The sequence below is a fragment of the Lycium ferocissimum genome, chromosome 8 (genome assembly GCF_029784015.1).
Source record: "Lycium ferocissimum isolate CSIRO_LF1 chromosome 8, AGI_CSIRO_Lferr_CH_V1, whole genome shotgun sequence".
NCBI classification, from domain to species: domain Eukaryota; kingdom Viridiplantae; phylum Streptophyta; class Magnoliopsida; order Solanales; family Solanaceae; genus Lycium; species Lycium ferocissimum.
Genome location: NC_081349.1, coordinates 41,679,907 through 41,698,572, shown reverse-complemented (window position 1 = coordinate 41,698,572; position 18,666 = coordinate 41,679,907). Strand labels below are relative to the sequence as shown.

Below are 18,666 nucleotides of genomic sequence, written 5' to 3'. Positions count from 1 at the left end.
TCAGAAATTTTCATATAAATTTTGTCAAGTAAGCCATAGAGGCTGTGACAACTTCCATCAGTATAAATTGTGACATCTTCTGATGTCTGGACTACAGGTCCAATCGCTTACCAAGATGCATGATTTCACTTGCTAATTATTTCTACGTCAACATGCTTTAAGGGACGTAGAATTCTAATCCTCACAATCTTATACTGTATTACGCGCTACATAGTATCAAAGATATTGTCGACAATATATGATTTGTATTGGTTCGCAATAACTTACTGAGATCTCATCACTTCATTATTTTCAGGTACATAAACCTCTCATAAGGTTTATAAAGTGTTATGTCGTAGCTCTTCAAGAGCACATTGCCTCCTTATTATGATTATTTGCTCCTCCCTTTTTTTAAGGATTATTATATTTGGAACCGATTGATCTACCATGCTCCATGCATGATGTAGACTCTGTCCTTTGGGGACTTTAGGAGCATTTTGCTGATGAAATATGAAATAGTTGGGCTTCCAGCATTTGACTTGAATTATCTGAGGATCATACTGATGATAATTCACAACATATTTCTTACCGCTTATCCTCCCCCCCCCCCCTGTTAGTGACATATATCCCCATTTTCTTTGGGAAAAACCATCTGTGTGCATTATGGAATATCCGTTAATCATATACCACACATCAAAAGCTATAAGATGAAAATATCTAGTTTCTGACCCTAAACCAATTATGAGGAGAGAATTTGTCTCAATTGATTGATTTGAAGCATATAAGTTTGTTATATGCAACATATAATATCTCAGACCCAAGCTTTGTTCTCATAAGCAATGGTTTGGCTATATTATGGAGGCATCCAATGCCAAACCAGCTTATATATAAACCAGCACTATCAAGATGAATTGTCTTGATTACATATTCTGAAAATTGTGCTTCCAACTCAATTTTGAGCAAACAACTTCGTAAATGTCAAAATTCCAGTTGACAATAAACGTATATATGACCGTCTCATAGATACCTCTAGTTAAGACATCACATTGCAAGCGAAGGGGCCCACATTCACCTTTGTATTTTCCAGAATTTCGGGGATTCAGTCCCAACATTAGCTGGTGTAATTAACTTATCATGAGAACAAGCAACACAAACAAATTCTTGAAGAATCTTCTAGTTCTTCAATATGTTTTTAATACTCAATTAGCACATCAGATTTAAATCAGGACGATCAAAATGGTCTTGTCAACTGATAAAATTATCTGTGCTCGTAAACTTCAAGTTTACCATGATGAGTGCTATTTATTTTAATAAACTTCTGGTTTACTATTGCATGAAATTGTATATCAATAAACTTCTGGTTTATCGTGGTATGTGATCTCATCACGCTCGGGTAACATTTCACATGTGTATTTCTTACCCGTTGTAACTTGAAGATATTTAATATTCCGATCATTTGTAGTCTCAATATGATAACCATTTTTATTGTTAGTAAACTTCAGGTCTACTACAGTGTTCCGATCATACCAATTACGATCTACGATGAATGGTATTATCATATATAACATCTTCAAGAGACTTCAATTTATTTATCATAATCAGATATTATGTGGACACTGCTAGTGTCATGATACTTGAAAATAAATAATTAGCACTTCTAGTGCCCTTGATTATTAGTTTGTACTACCAAATATTCTTTAGATACTTCTGGTATCACGAAAGAAAATTTGGTTAGACACTACTGGTGTCATGAAAGAAAACAGTGATCAAATGAAAATTTAAAGACAAACTATAAATTATGAAAAGTAAATGTTAAGCTCTAAACTTCAGTATTTTAAACATCTCCTTCAGGAAGATTCATCATTAACATCTGAATATTTTGTATCAAAGAGGCAACCACACAGTTATTAATTCCTTTAGGGGAAAATACATTAATTGTTATTTCCTTCGAGGAAATCAACAACTAACCATAATGTATCAACTTGGTTATTGTAGAAAGCACTTTATTCTGCTTCCTTTTTCTTTAAAATGATACTTTAATAAAATTATTCAAGATGTTTCTACGTACGACAGGTACGTGTTGCAATGTCTTAATTTCATACTACAAAATTAACATGTATATTCCTTGTATTTTATCTCGACATGAGATAGTTTGTGATATTTCTTGGTTCACTTCATGGAATGAAACTCGTTTATTCAAATGTGCTTAAAATACGACGCTCAGCAATAATTCGTTATTTTGCTCAAACACAAGAAGACATTGCTTTAGAATATTTCTCAGATATTTTATTAATTCTTTCTGCTTTAGGAGTACAGTTTCGGAGTTTTTACTACTTCAAGAGTAAAGTTTAGAGTTTTACTACTTCGGGAGTAAAGTTTAAAGTTTTACCACTTTGGGAGTAAAGTTTAAAGATTTACTACTTCGAGAGTAAATTTCACCGTCTTACTGCTTCAGGAGTGAATTTAAAAATATTTATTAATTCAGGAGTTAATTTCAGAATTCTACTACTCGGGAGTAGATTTCAGAGTTGTACTACTTCGGGAGTAGAATTCAAAGCTTGCTACTCGAGGAGCAGATTTATGAGTTTAATACTTCAGGAGTAAATCATATAATATTCAGAATATTTCTTTTCAATTATTCTACCTCTTCTGGAGATGCATCATGATATTTTCACAATCAAATGCACGTTCATATTTATAGACTTTACTACATACTATCACATTCACTTCAGAGAAAAGATAAGTGTTATGAAATAATATTAAAAGTACACGACACAAGAGATATAGCAAAAGAAGTTGGGAGAGAGAGAGAGATATTTATTGCCATTTCAATTCTACAAATGAACTCCTATTTATAGGAGGAAATAAGTGAACAATTTGGTGGTCATAAGTGAACAACTTGGTGGCCACACATACTTAGCGCCCAAGTATTTTGGTGGGCATCCAACTTACAACAACTAGAACATATATTATCTTTCAATTTACTTCAAGTCATCTTCTAAACAGTTTCATTTGATTAATAGTAAAGACAGTTTAAATCATTGTTTTTCTTCATTTTTTGACGATGAACACTAGTTTAATCTTATGGTCTGATCAAACAAGAAACACTTGCCTTTAGAAAGCTTTTGCACAATCTAACACATGCATAGGGGTATACATGAAACGGGTTAATTTGGATTTTTCAAATATCAAACCAAATCAATTGCATCGGGTTTTTAAATTTATAAACCAAATCAAAACAAACCAACAAAAGTCGGGTTTTTGAAGCTCGGGTTTTCTTGATTTTTTCGGGTTGCTCGGTTTTTTCGGGTTTTTTCAGTAAAGTCTTCATACTAAACATATAACTTGTACTTCAAATATTTCTTCAGTCATAGTAAGATACGACTATCTAATTAACATACTTCTTAAGAAAATAACACAAAATATGAGATGAAATATGACATTGTCCTAAAATATTCTAAAAAAAAAAAAAATGAAATTGCATCAAACTTAAGAAATAGGGAAAGTTTCAAACAACGTACTGTATGGTTATCCACATCATGACTTTATTATTTGTGGAAAACTAAAACAACGTCTAATATCCACGTCATGACTTTATTATTTGTGGAAAATCAAACAACGTCTAATATCCACATCATGACTTTATTATTTGTGGAAACTCAAACAACGTCTAATTATTCACATTTATAGTCTGTTTGGTCAAGCTTTTGAGAGATAAAAATGCTTATTTTTTCAAAAAAATGCTTATTTTAAAAACGTAAAAGTGCCAAATATACCCCTATACTATGAGAAAAGGTTCAAATATTCCCCTCATTATACTTTGGGTCCAAATATACTCCTGCCGTTATATCATTAGTTCAAATATACCCACTCCGTTAAGTTTGTTCAAGGTGGACATACAATCTTATGTGGCGCTGATATTTAATGAGGTGAACGCCATGTGGTATGTCGCCTCAGCACCTCTAACCCTTTTTATCCCTCCTCCCTATTTGTTCTTCTACCACTAAAATTTTCTTCCCCTCCACCATCATTACCGCCACCATGACCACCTCTTCAAATTCCAAGCAGATTTGAATAATTCAGGAAATATTCTGGCTTCCTCTACATGTTTGATGGTGTAAAGTGAAGCCTGTCTTACAGGCAAGTATGCAAATGATTTTGCAGTGATGTCAACTAGAGCTCCGTTTGGATCTATAGAAATAACCGTTCCTTTCACCTAGAAAGAAAAAATGTGCAAAAAATCAAACTGCAACTGCTTCCTCTTTTGGTTAGTTGTTGGCAATCAGAATAGTAATTTATAGTTCAATGATAAGTCTTTTTTGGACTAACCAGACTAAGCAAAAAAATCGAATGATAAACAATGTACAGAATACAATTTTACTAAGTCTCAATCCCAACGTGGGGTATATAGTTTTAAAAACTTTGTGTTTAACATCTTAAAATGTGATCCACTTTGCAATTTGAGGGGGAAAAAAAAGGCACTCAGTTTGCTTATTCAAAGCCTGTTGGAGGCAGATCTGCTTGGAATTTGAAGAGGTGGTCATGATGGCGGTAATGGTGGTGGAAGGGAAGAAAACTTTAGCGGTGGAAGAACAAATAGGGAGGAGGGATAAAATGGGTTAGGGGTGCTAAGGCGGCATGTCACGTGACGCCCACCTCATTAAATAGCAGCGCCACATAAGATTGTCTGTCCACCTTGGACAAAATTAACAGAGGGGGTTATATTTGAACCAATAGTATAACGGTTGGAGTATATTTGGACTCAAAGTATAACGAGGGGTATATTTGGCCCTTTTTCCGTCTTAAAAAGTGAGGTGTTTAACCAAACTTTTGAGAGAAAATAAGTACTTTTGAGAAGCAGCTGGTATTTCAAAAGCTAAATAAAGTAGTTTTCCTCGAAAGCACTTTTGAGAAAATACATTTAGAGACACTTTTTAAAAGCTGGACCTAACTTTAATTACTGCTCAAAAGTGTTATTTAAACTAATTGGCCAAATAGTTCTCACCAAAAGTCCATTTTAAAAAGCACTTTTATAAAAAATATTTTTCGAAATAAGCTAATTTCAGTAGTTTGATCAAACATGCTATAAGAATTTATTATTTGTGGAAATTACCAGTTGGGCACCATGTGATGAGTTATGTAGTCAAGAGACAAATATAGCACGTCTTCCACTGATTTGATTCGAACATATCTATGGCACTTTAAGTCGTTATTGACAATAGAACAATCTTTCGTGGAAAAGTATAATTTCTTCATTTCAGTTTATGTGTATTCCTTTTTCTTTTTCTTTTTTAATTGTTAAAAAATAATTTTATTTTTATACTTATATAATAACTTTTTAATTCAATATTTCAATTTTTGCATGGCATATGTAAAATCACAAGATTTAAAGAGCATTTACTTACATTACATACATAGTTAGTTTACTATAACAAGATTTTAAAAAATAAAATTAATTTCTTAAATTACATGTCAAGTCAAACTAAGACACTTATACATAAAATAAAGGGAAATTTTCAAAAATATACATTTCAACACGGTAAATTACAAACATGTGGTCATATTTTTAATTTGTACTCGCATACCAACTTTTTTTCACCCCAATATTTATACACCCGATATATAACAAAGTCAATGAATCTATCAATAATTTTGTGTAGGAATTCCAAAAGAATACACTTTAATTGGATGATGATTACATAGCCACCTGAAAAGGGGAAATATTGGACAATATAGGAAAAGGAGCAGAATATATATTTCCAGTTACCATTAACCACAGCTTATTGAAAAGATTAAAATCTTTAGAACAAAATGAGTTAAAAGCATCTGATCTTTTATTGTTGGCTCCAGTTTAAATGCAAAAATTACATCTAGACTCAAAAAACAATCGCCAATAGTTTAAAATTTTAGATAAGATGATAACACACACTTCAAAAAGTGCAATTTGAATATGATTTAAGTTATTAATATTTTATTAATAACGGATGCAATTTTACGATTCAGAAATATTGGCAAAATGGAGTATATTTATAAGAGTAGAGTACAACAATATAATGTTTGTCACTTTTTTTTTTCAATTTGATTAATTACATGATATATTAATTACGTTATTAGCTAATAATTTCCTTACATTAGAAATCACTATATACGTAGGTTTTCACAAGTTACAATAACTTTTCTGTTAAAGAGTAACGTAAAATTTCGTTATTCCAAATTTTGATTTGAAACTATGTGTTCCTATAATTAAATAACTACAGGAGCACAAGCCGACCTTAACTCAGTTGGTAGAGCGGAAGACTGTAATGTGTTCATAGCAATCTTTAGGTCGCTGGTTTGAATCCGGCAGGTCGGAATCTTTTCATCATTTTTTTATATTCTCTTCTTTTATTTGCCTTTATTTTGTCTTACATTTATTGTGAGTAAATGATTCAAGAAAAGCCTTTATTAGGGATGAGCATGGTATGGTAGATACCGATTACCATATCGAAACTGAATTTTTTTATACCGCGATTTCGATATCTTGTATGCATTTTTAAAAAGTTTGGTATTCGATACGGTATTTATAAAGAAAATTCCAAATACCATACTGAAATATATAATTACATATACAATTCATATATCTTAGTATTATACAGTCAAACCTCTCTATAGTGGCAGCGTTTGTCCGAAAATTTTATGGCTGATCTAGTGAGGTGCTGTTATGCATGTATACTGTCATTCGATATTTAAATCTCATTTAGTTGTTATAAATAAAAATACGCAAACAATTAACTTTTTTACTTTTTATGTTATAAACGAAAACAATATACTTGTAAATTTTAAAATCTCAATTGATTTTCATATCTCATAAATTAAACATTGAAAAGACTAATAAATTACTACTAAATCCATAACTAGTTGTACCACACAGGTCAAGAATTAAAATATATGGAATATATGCATTTTAAATTAATTGAGAATTTAAATATTTTAAGTTTAATGTAAGAACTCTACAATTATAGGTTGTTTCGTAAATTCTAGTCTCTTAGTGATAATATAATGCTTGAACTGACGAAAATTTTTGTCCAAACTTTCAGTAAAAGGAAATTTAATAGCTTTCCTCAAGGTCGTTTAGCCGCTTAACATTTGACTCTTCTATCTCTAAGAACAGCAGTTGAGCGCCTTCATCGACACTTTTGTGTCACATAATATATTTCTTATAAAATATTATTACACGCTATTTGAGTATATATATATACGGAGAGGTAACTTTATTAAAGAGTTGTACCTATATAACGGATGTCATTCTTTGTTATATATGCACGAATCGTTATATAGAAGTAAAATATAACATGAAAAATCGGTTCCGGAGAAAATTAGGCCGTTATAGTGAAATGCTGTTATAACAAATGGCAATTATAGAGAGGTTTGACTGTAATACTAACAAATATATATAATCTAGTATTATTAGAAAACTAATTGTTTGAACGTTGAAAATTTGACTACTCTATCATGATTTAAATATCTTTTTGTGTAATTGATTTACGAAGGGATTGCTTGTACTTTCTTTTGAATATTTTACATTGCAAGGTGTTTAGTATATAATAATTGAGATGTTTTTTAAGTAGCAGAAGTCATAATTCTCCACGATACGAAAGATATGTAAGTCAAGAGATAAACTATGGGACCGATTTATCATACCGTAAAATACTGAAATCGAACTTTAAAATACCGAACTATACTGAACTAATTTGGTACGATAATGATTATAGTATTTTTAGAAACTGAAAATTGAAATTATCGTACCTAAATTTTAAATATCGTACCGTGCCCACCCCTAATTGGAAGAGAGAAAAAGGCGAAAAGGGGAACTTGATAGTGGTCCCTACAAAAAAGAAGAGTGTCAACTTCAAAAGCAGAGTGAATACTAGCCATTAAGGAATCAAAGGATAAAGATATCGAATATCTGAATCGGAAAAAAAAAATTATTGATAGCAAATGAGTGGCTGAAGATTTGGGTCATGAGCAATTAACATAATCAAGTGGGCAAGAATCTTTCTTACGTTGTAGGCAAAAATCCATGTGGTAGCGCATGTATCTCACCCACAAAGGTATGATTTGTTAGGGGGCCGAGGCTACCGAAAAAACAAATTCAAGGAGATAATGAAGGTAGACAAACTTTAAATATGCACTGAATAAAATCTGCGTCAAATTTAGGCTTATTTGGTCAACACTACGCGGTTCAATAATTAATAGACCTTTCACTCGCTTCACTTTTTTTCCAGTAGAGTTTTAGTATGTGTTCATACTTAGTAGCGCGTTTGTTAGATAAATTTGTCCTCAAGTTCTATTCTTTAGTCTTTACATGTATGAACGGTTGATTTCATGAACAAATGATAGCGAAATGACAATAAAATAAATTGACTGTGTGCAGACCTCACTACTATTTAGTGAAGTGGAGGCAACTCCAGTAATTTATCCAAAAAAGAAAGAAAAAATATGAGCTCTGGAGAAATGTCTCCGGACATAAATATGGAATATTCAACTTCTTTTGATTCTAGTACTCATGCAATTATCCACGGCAATTCTGATAATTCAGGGCGGGATGAAAGCATGATCTCTGATCCAAACATTCCTTCGTCTAATTCATCGAGTGGTGGTGATGATGATTTGATGATTAATGTATCAAATCCTAAACGTAGACATGTGTTTTTTTTTTTTTTTAATCCATCCTGCTTTTAACACTGTTTTAGTGGCTTATCTCATGTCTATTTTAACATTTTGGTTTTTGTTTCATTTTATTTTTTTGTAGAAAAGTGATCAGCAAGAAGAGGTAAGGATATTTAATGTTGATTTCAGGGCACTTACTGGGGCATCAGGTAATAAATATGTCCCAATAGCTGATACAGATTGTAGACAAAACATGTTGAAGAGATCCATCAAATTTTTCAGAAACTTGTACCGAATGAAGAGGCAAGAACATATTGGGCCGAACCGCCCAACTGGAGATGGCAAAATCAAATCATTTTTTAGTAACTTAAACCTGATGGGAGACAACAGCAGATCTGGCCAGGGGCGGCGTTAGTAGTCTAGATCTGAATTCGGCATAACTTTTGATCAAACAATGTATTTGTATTAAGAAATTTATAAAATTTCGAATAAGTTATTAATAGTTGAAGTCATCATTCTAAACTCCAGACCCATATTAAAATTTTGGCTCCGCTTTTGGATCCAGCAGGTGAACCACCTCTAATAAACGTAGTGAAATCAAGTCACCTTTTTTGTAACCCGCCCTAGTGTAATTGGATAAAAGTGTTCTTGACGATCATACATATTTTCATGTGGGACCATTACAACAATAAAAGGAGTCATTCACTGCTACTTTTCTCTCTTTTTAAGGGAATTACGCAAACACAAATTCATTTAGGCTCTCACAGTTGCAAAAATTCAGACTTCACTAATTCCTAAAAAAAAAAAATAGAGTATCAAGTGAAGTTCCTAGTAACAGAGGCAAAATGCTAGATCTTTTGGTTTTTAAATTATAATGAGGGTTAAAAAAAAATGGTATCTTGCATGTCTCTGCAAAGATTGCATTTTTCATCTAGATTAAGTAAAAAATACTAAAATTTGTGTAGAAAGATCAACTTTTTTGAAAATATTGAACCTTGAAGCATGATTCCTAGCTCAAAATGTTAACAAAAGTTGCAAAAAATGGAAGTGGGCTTGGAGTAAGACAAAAAGGCAAAAGGGAATTTCAAATTTTGGTTTAATTACACCAGGGTATGATGGATGCTGGTTGAGGCTTTCAGTGGCCATGTAGGACTATAGTGTTCCATCTAAATGATCATTAGTTAAGTTTGAGTGGCTAATTTAAAAAACATTTCAAGTTTAAGGGATATCAGGTATTTAACCAAGGAAAAATGACCTAATAATACTTCTTAAGACTTTATGTTACAAAACATAAGGATATTTTTCCTTATTTATAAAACGTACCAACAAAATTACAAAGTATACCAGATTTGGGCTTAATGGGATACCCACAACTTTGAGTTCTTTTTGAAGGAAGAGAATCTGATTTTTAAATGTGGGCTTAATTTAAGGATTGTTACCAATCAACTTCTTCTTCTTTTCAAAGATATTTTTCTCTCTCCCCCTCTACAGCTGCTGATAGACACCTCAAACTTAAAATTCATCTTCTCTCCTAGTATGATACGATTTCAGCTTCATCGACGAACAATTCTCCCTCAATTTTGACATTTACATATACGTTTTTTGCCTTTATTAATACTCATATATCCCCTTTGCAGTTATATAATAAATCTCCTTCTTTTTGGAATTATCCGTTAAAAAATGGAGGTAGGGTCATACAAGAGAGATTATTCCAATCTTCTAATCCCCTGTTTGGATGGTGGTTTCTCATGGTTCATTAATGTATGGTTTTCTATGAAACCATGTTTGTTTCCATTGTTCTTAAAATTATATGGTATGGTGTTGTAAACCCGTGGGTCATTCCATAGTTATATAACCATGAAAAGTCCCAATTTTTGTAACCACGGATTTGGTGATTTTTCCGTGGTTACGTATTTCATTTCTCCATTATACCCACCCTCCACCATCCACCCCACTCCACCCCCATCCTACCACTCACCCCTACCCTACCCTATCCCTGCCCCATGCTCCACCATTCATCACACCCCACCCACCCCCACCGGCAACTACCCCACTCCAACCACCACCCACTACCCCTCACTGCCGCCCAACCCCACCCCACAATAGCTCAACCCCACCCTACTACCCACTACCCCCACCCTCATCTTACAACCACCCACCTCACACCAGCTTCCTCTCCACCACCCCCACCCACTATCCCTCGCCACCACCCAACCCCACCCCTACAACCACTCATCCCCACCGTACCACCCACTACCCCCACCCTCATCCCATAACCACCCACCTCACACCACCTACCCCTCCACCACCCCACCTACTACCTACTTATTTTTTGAAGTTCCTATTTTATTCTTTACCTGAGTTTTATATATATATATATATATATATATATATAAACTAATTTCTAATTAAGAGTTAAGGTTATTTTAGTAAACTTACAAGTTATTATACAGTACCATACTGTCAAACCAAACAACACAAATGTTATTAAACCATAACAAACGATACACTCTATCCAAACACTGTGTTCATTAATACAGTACAATACAACACAACACAACACCATACTGTATCATACCATACTGTACATTAATGAACCACGGGAAACAACCATCCAAACAGAGGGTAATGGTCCCAATTGATGAAGATGGAGGCATGCCACAGTTTTATTTCACTCTATCTCTCATCGTTACAAAAATTTATACATATTTATTCTCTGGTGTATGAACTTTGTATGGAATGTGGTTTGTATCAATTACAGATTTATTATTCATATTTCCTCATAATTTATACACACTTTGATCAGATTTTATACAATTTATATGTACTTTATCATAATCAAAATATACATACAACTTTTATACACATTTAATACATAAAAATTGTAATGAATTTATACAGTTATACATATTGCATACAAAATTTATACATATTTGTTTTTTGGTGTATGAACTTTGTATGAAATCTGATTTGTATCAATTACAAAAATTATAACGAACTTTATGTGGAATTTGATCCATACCGAGAAATTGATTGTGTATGAATTTTGAATGAGAGAATAACTGATTAGAATGGACTTTTCGAGCAAAAGTTGGAGAAAATTAGGGAATAATATCTCTTTATTTTGAATGGGGAGAGAAAAGTGAATAAAATAAGGGAGCAAAAGTTGGAGAAAATCAGGTAACAATATCTCTTAATTTTGAATGGGAGAGAAATGTGGATAAAATAAGGGAAGTTTCCTTACGTTATTTACTGTCTTTTATTTGATTCTTTTTAATTTACCCGATTCGAATAGATTTTGATATATTTTGTAAATTGAAGAGTATCGTCATATTCTATAACTATACCCTCTAACCGTATACATATACGTTTTTTGCCCTTTAACCAACCTAATATCTATATATAATATAATGAAGATGTACAAAGTGTTGATGCGCACTTTTACCGCCTCCATTCCTACTTATCAATTTTCTCCTTCTTCTTTTTTTGGCTTTTTTATCATTATAATTCAATTAAACTTCTATTAATTATAGGCCATAAAGTCCTCTACTAAAGTGGGGTTAATGTGTGTATTCGTAGGTTTCATGCTTGTAATCGTGGGTAATGCAGCCTGTATACCTTCTCCGTTTTATAATGTTTGATTTATACACGTGCAGGTTAACAATGGCTTTTTATCTTCTCTTGTTCCATTTAGGTAGTTTACTTAGGTGAAGAACCTAGCATTTAACCTTCTTTGTTACATGGAGTACTTATTATACATTAATTTTGGATTTTAAGACTACCCGGTACTCATTACTATGAATGCATAAAGGCTCCATCTATGTTTGCCTATTTCGTATCATGAAACGTTGGGGAGACCTTTGAGTCTCCAGATTTTGGACATCTCTTTGCTTTCATTCCTCTCTTTCCTACATTTCTTTTTTCCTTCTTTGTTAATTGATTGGTTGTGCTAAGTGCTCTTGCATAAGTTTTTGTTGTCCTTTATTAAGAGTTGTTCTTCAATATAAAAAATATGAGTTGTCTCAAATTATCACCTTGTGCACTGTCTCTCTGATCTTAGAGATGTCTCTTGAATTTTTTAGCTATTGAAGGTTAAAATTTTGGAGCAAAATGCTATTTTAATGGCGATCATTTGTTCATGGAATAGCGATTACTTTCAAGATACACACGATAAGTATTCTTTCCTTTTGATACTCTTCTTTTTGTAACTTATATTTTCTTTACCTGCTTGAAGATAAATTCTGCTGTGGTTATAATATTCACATTAGTAGCATTTTATTTATCTATGTATAGATGGTGATTCTTATATGTTTTTTGAATATTCATTTTGGTAACATGTTGTGCTATGTTTTTGTTAGTAGTAGTACTGCGACAACTGTATAACCCTTTGAGTATGGCATGTTGAATTTGTTGTGGCCGTTATTATAGATCCGACAAATTTTGCAAAGAACTGTCTTTCTATTTATGTTTCAAATCTATTGGAGACAATTTGCTGTCCATTTTGCAGGAATAAATCAACCTAATAATCCCTTAACCCCTTTAATTATATCATTTTTATATTTCCTTAATTCTTTTCTAAATAAGTCTCATTAATTTCAATTCTTAATTAGTCTCATTAATTTTCTTTTTAATTATTTTAAGAATGGTGACGTTTCAAAAAAGAAGTGTAATGCAGGGAGGGTAGAGGACCATTCATCTTCCCCTATTTGCTATATTTCTTTTCATATAATAACCACAAAAATTTAACAACGGACCTCCACCTTCTGACATCTTTTCAAACATGTTCTTCTACTTCTTTTCCCTGTTTATGTACTATCCATAAAGACAACAATCTATAGCAATGATAAAGCATATTTAAGGTAATTTGTATGTGATTATGATCACATCATTGAGGAGATTCATTAACTTTTGTTCTTCATTTTCAATGTGATGTTCCATGATCTCAAATATAATGCAAAAGTGAATTTCATTTCATCTTTTGCATGCCCTCTTATACGCTACTATCATATGGCGATTTTTCTTCATTCTTTATTTAACAAATTTTTAGAGAAATGGTGCTCTATTCGTATACAAGAATAGTGGCCAAGGGTAAACTTCAAGACTCCACGACTGAAAAGATATGGCACTACCACACTGCTACTTTAATTTCACTTAATTATCAGATTAACACCATATATTCGTAATAATTTTCCCCAAAAAATTGCACAGATCATAGTATTGTATAATAGTGTGAAAAATTTCCTTCCAATTACAAATATATGTATATGGTATAAGTTTCCAGTAAAAGCATTTGATCACCCTTCTTCAGCAATAACTTCACCCTTGAATAGCAGTATAGCTTATTGATATGTTTGAGGTAAGTAATTCTATAAAAAAATATCTCCAGTCTTCGATTTTCATTGATCCTATCTCTTAAACCTTGAGATCTTACAGCCACTAGGAAAATACTTCATTTTTTCTAATGAAAGTCGATGCATGAAAAAGAAAGAAAAAAAAAAAACCTTATCCATTGACATAGGGGATTAAGGTTTCAGTTTGGTTCGTTTCATTCTGAGATGGCTATGAAACAGCTTGGTGGTTATGTGTCTCAACACTTATTTTGACTGATGGACTTATGCATAGTATAGCATTTTCATAGATGTTCTTTCACTTATTTCATGGTAATAGTATTTTCGCTTGGTAAAAGGGGACGACACAAATGTGATCCTTTATTTTCTACAGAGTATTTTGAAAACTATTCCTCTAATCTGAAGGAAAATATATAGTATAGATGCATATGAATGTTGGAATATCTAATATTTGGTGAAGACAATCCAAGAAAAGAGGTTTTTAATTGGATGAGAAACGAGATGCTACAAGTTTTTTGCAAGTCACAAGATTTATTGGGTAAGCCAGCAAATACTACTACTACTACTACTACTACTACTACTACTATTATTATTATTAGTATTATTAGTATTATTATTATTATTATTATTATTATTATTATTATTATTATTATTATTATTATTATTATCAAATAATAATAACGGAGAAGAATGATCCTTATATAATGGATCAGAAGTATAAAACAACAAAATGAAAAAGCAAATGGCCGACAATATGATGGCCAGATAAAAAATAAAATTAAAGAAAAAGTAAAGTCGTCCAAAAAGTGCCCGAAAGTAAAAACACAATAATTATAACTTTAATTATTAAAGCTGCTTTTATAAAAGCAGATTCCTACTTTATAAAAGTAGCAGCCTAGTGGCGGGTCCCACCAATCACTTCATTTCGCGACTTCGCTCGTTTTTTTGCCGGAAGATGTTTCTCTCGCCAAGAAATTCGGTTTAAATTTTTCATAGTCCTCTATTATTAATGGACTTTGAGATTCTCCTGCTAAGACTTGATTATTATAGTCTTCATCTTCTTCTTCATTATCTGTGGTATGACCGACAGACGCCATTGATGTGTCTGAAATAGCTTCCATATTAAGATGCTGCATTATATTGGATTTAAATTCCTCCATGCATTGGGCTATGAGCTGTTCTGGGGGAATTAGTCCTTTTTTCAATTGGATTTTTCGAGCAATTTGCTCAAAAGCACTGGGTATTTTCCAAATCTATTATTTTTGGAGAAACATTAACCCATTCGGTATATAAACCTTTGAATGGTTCAGGTAAAGATCTTACTGTTGGACCATAATGGATCCACCATTGATAAAACCAATTTGATATGCCCTGTTTATAAACATTGGCACAAATTTTTATAAACCATGAATGTTTCCTATTAGGATTTTCATATAGAAGAGCTTTACTAAAGCTTTCAACATAATCCCAATAATTAAATTTAACTGGGACTTTTTTGTTATATCCCGTATTTTGAACAACGGGACAATATGAGTAAATTGTGATAAGTTAGGGAAAGACCATTCCGGGACATGAAGTCGGGATTTTTAACCACAATTTTGTTCTAAGAGCATAAGTGATGAATGACTTTCTTGGCATGGAAATTGTTAAGTAAACATTTGGGGCCAAAAATGAAATAAGAAAATTTGAAAATCATTGAAATGGAGGGCCAAAGTGGCCGGCCAAGTAAGTTGTGGGCCAAGGCCACATGATATTTTTATTTTATATAGCTAAGTTAAAAGATGACTAAGTCATCTTCCTCTTCATTTCTCATTCTTAGAAAAAATCAAGAAAGTAAGGAGAGAGAAGGAGAAGCTCACGCTCCAAGGAGGAAAAAATCAAGACCAAGAAACTTGCATTAAAAAAATTGGTTCCCTTAGCAAAACAACTAATTGGTGGGTGCTCGTTAACGTGGAATCGTTGTTTGGACCAACAAGTCACTCGCTTTCCTCGGAAGACTTGAGCTAACGTGGAGAGAGTAGAGGAAAAAGGTAAGAATTACTTCTCTTTCTTGTGTTGTGAATGGTGTGGACATGTTATAGTATGTAAACATGAATGAATTCATGAAAATCGAGGTGTTGAGTTGAACCGTGCACATTGAGTGTGCATGGCTCATGGCCGTGTAGTTAATGCCATGTTGGAATGATAGTTTAGATTCTATGTAACATGTTTGGTTGTTGTTGTGGTGTGTTGAAATGCATGGGAATCATCCATATATGTGTGTTAACATGGCCGAATATAGGTCAATTTTGGTGCCAAGAAATGAATTGAGTTCCCTTAGTGTTTTAGTTGTGTTGTTGTGAATTCTAAATTGATAATGAGCTTTTAAATGACTTATGTTGATGATTGGAATCGTGTGGACTGATTTGAAAGTCATGATCTTTGTGTACATTTTTACATTTATGGAATTGGCATTATAAAGGTGGATAGTTAGTGAAATTTATGAATTTGGAAGAAAGGAAGGCAAAGCCATGCTGCTCTGGTCTGGGCTGCATTTTCGGGTGAATGGGGACTTTAGTTGGGTTGTTTGGAAGTATTGTGTAAATTAGTTAAAGCGTTCTTAAACATTATTCGTATGGTTTTGGAGTAATGCTCGAATGTGTAAACGTCGATCTTGATTGAAATGTAAGTAGTTGAGGTAGTATATTGAATGTTGAGAAAGTTGTGGAAATTATGTAAAGAGAGTTATTAGTGCTAAAATGTATTTTGAATTTGAATATTGACAATGTAGTTTGGTTGCTGGGTTTGGTTGTTGTTGACTTGGCCGAGTGTAAATCTCCTGGGTGTATTTACAGTGGAAATGTCGTCGAAATTTCGTTAGAATTTAATGTTCGCTTTCAAAATTGAATGTCTAAAAGCTGTGGCTAATGTTAGCATATTTGGTGTTATGTAGATTTTGGAGCATCCGAGAGTTGAGCCTTGACTTAGCTTGCGAGCGGACAAGGTATGTAAGGCGTCGTTTCTCTTTTTGGCATGTCTTAGCGATACTAGGCTATGACCCGAGCCTCGGGTAATTCCACTCTAGAATCCGAGCTTAGATACGTACTTTAATTCGTTCCTTAAGATCTACCCTCGATGGGACCAAAATAAGATTCTTATGTTTTCAAAAGATTGAGTTTCAAAAGTCTTATAAATGATTTTGACTACAAAAGTGTCCCGAACTTTACCCGTCAGAATTTTTGCATGAGTTTCTCGAAACGCCCCCAAAACATAATATGTATGTTCATAAGACCTATCTTTCCCCTAACTACCATAGTCGGGGGCCCGGACGGGGGCCGGCACCCGTCCGTGGGGCCGCGGCTTTTCATGCTTCCGTAATGACTTTCGGGAAAAAGTTAATATTATTTTCGTTTAAACTTTGGCATATGGACTTCTTACTTACTTTATGATTTATGATTATGATTTTATGCATATGTATGCTCACGACTCCGCTCTTGCTCATTGTTGTTACTCGGTCCACGGACGGTGCCTGCTTATGTTCGCGCGCTATGATATATATTCGTGAGTATGATGTTCCCGCACGCCGTGTCCCCTTCGGCCGGGTACCGTACATATTCGGCGTTACGGGGATACGCTTATGATATGATACGATCCGTCGGGTGTCGGAGATTTGAAACCTTCCGGAGTATGATGTGGTACGGGCGCCATCAAGCCGGCGAGCGACCATCGTTCTAAGAGCTTATGCATGTATTTTATGTTTTTTTTTAACATAAGTATTTTGACATTTGCATATTGTACTTAATTTCTCGCATCTTCCGTTTCGACTTATGATTCTCAGATTTCGCCATACTCGCACATATTCCGCATCGACCCCCTTCCTTCTCGGGGTCGCGTTTACGCCCGCTGTGTACCGACGCTCAGCTTGGTGATCCACCCACCTAGGACACCCTTCCTGCTATCCGGGAGTGCTCCTTCATTCGGAGCCGTTATTTGGTATATATACTTTCTGTTACATATGTATATATATTTATTCAGGTACGATGTGTCTCCGTCCCGTCATACGTTTGCTACTATGTTTAGAGGTCTCAGGGATATACGTGTGGGTTATGGTTCTTCTTGTAATAAAGTATGTATGCATCATATGCTTTGAGCGGTTTACCCGCCACTGTAGCCTAGTCGGCTAGCTCGTACATATTTTGAGTTTCGCACATTTTGACAAATTCTCTAACCGGCTTAGTGACGCCTATGTTGACTATTACAAGTATTTCCTCTCGTCTTATGTGATTACTTACGATTACGTGAAATAACATGTTAGTTTGGGTGCTGGGTACGTAAAAGTGTCCAATTCGGACATTAGTCGCGGCCTACGGGGTTGGGTCGTGACATTTTTGTTCTGGATGGATATAATCCCTGTCCTTTAATGGACTTATTCCCCATTCATTTGGAGAAAATACCTTTTTTATGATAATTTTTGAAAAATTATAAATTTTCTTGCTAATAGCGTGACAAAAAATGTCGGAATTCAATTGACCCCGTATATGATAGGATCATTTCATAATTCATCCGATATTTATAAGCTTCCGAGTAGCATACGATGTCGTATCAAAATACCTTGCATTATTTGCCGTTCATCCTTCCATCGGAGATCATCATTCTCATGAGAATTATTAACTCTCTTTGAGCGTTTTCTTCATATGAATCAATGTCCTCA

At 33.6% G+C, this 18,666-nt stretch overlaps 1 protein-coding gene and 1 non-coding gene across 3 annotated transcripts; both read left to right on the top strand.

Annotated features, from left to right (window-relative positions):
* The first annotated feature begins 6,245 nt into the window (after positions 1–6,245).
* Positions 6,246–6,331, top strand: TRNAY-GUA (transfer RNA tyrosine (anticodon GUA)). Its single transcript is given in 2 exon segments — positions 6,246–6,282; positions 6,296–6,331. It is a non-coding gene; the product is annotated as a tRNA-Tyr (tRNA).
* Positions 6,332–8,272: 1,941 nt separating this feature from the next.
* Positions 8,273–9,128, top strand: LOC132066961 (uncharacterized). Of its 2 annotated transcripts, none has more exons than XM_059460144.1 (2): positions 8,273–8,664; positions 8,771–9,128. In XM_059460144.1, the coding sequence occupies exons 1-2, from the start codon at positions 8,458–8,460 to the stop codon at positions 9,041–9,043; spliced, it is 480 nt and encodes a 159-aa protein (XP_059316127.1). In that variant the 5' UTR covers positions 8,273–8,457; the 3' UTR covers positions 9,044–9,128. The 2 variants fall into 2 exon arrangements, with proteins under 2 accessions (XP_059316127.1, XP_059316128.1); XM_059460145.1 differs by having other exon boundaries at positions 8,285–8,640.
* The last annotated feature ends 9,538 nt before the right edge of the window (positions 9,129–18,666 follow it).

Bases quoted from the DNA above. Each gene is read 5' to 3' on its own strand.
- LOC132066961 (XM_059460144.1), top strand. From the start codon at position 8,458: ATGAGCTCTGGAGAAATGTCTCCGGACATAAATATGGAATATTCAACT. The intron at 8,665-8,770 runs GTGTTTTTTTTT...ATTTTTTTGTAG, and splicing joins CAAATCCTAAACGTAGACAT to AAAAGTGATCAGCAAGAAGA.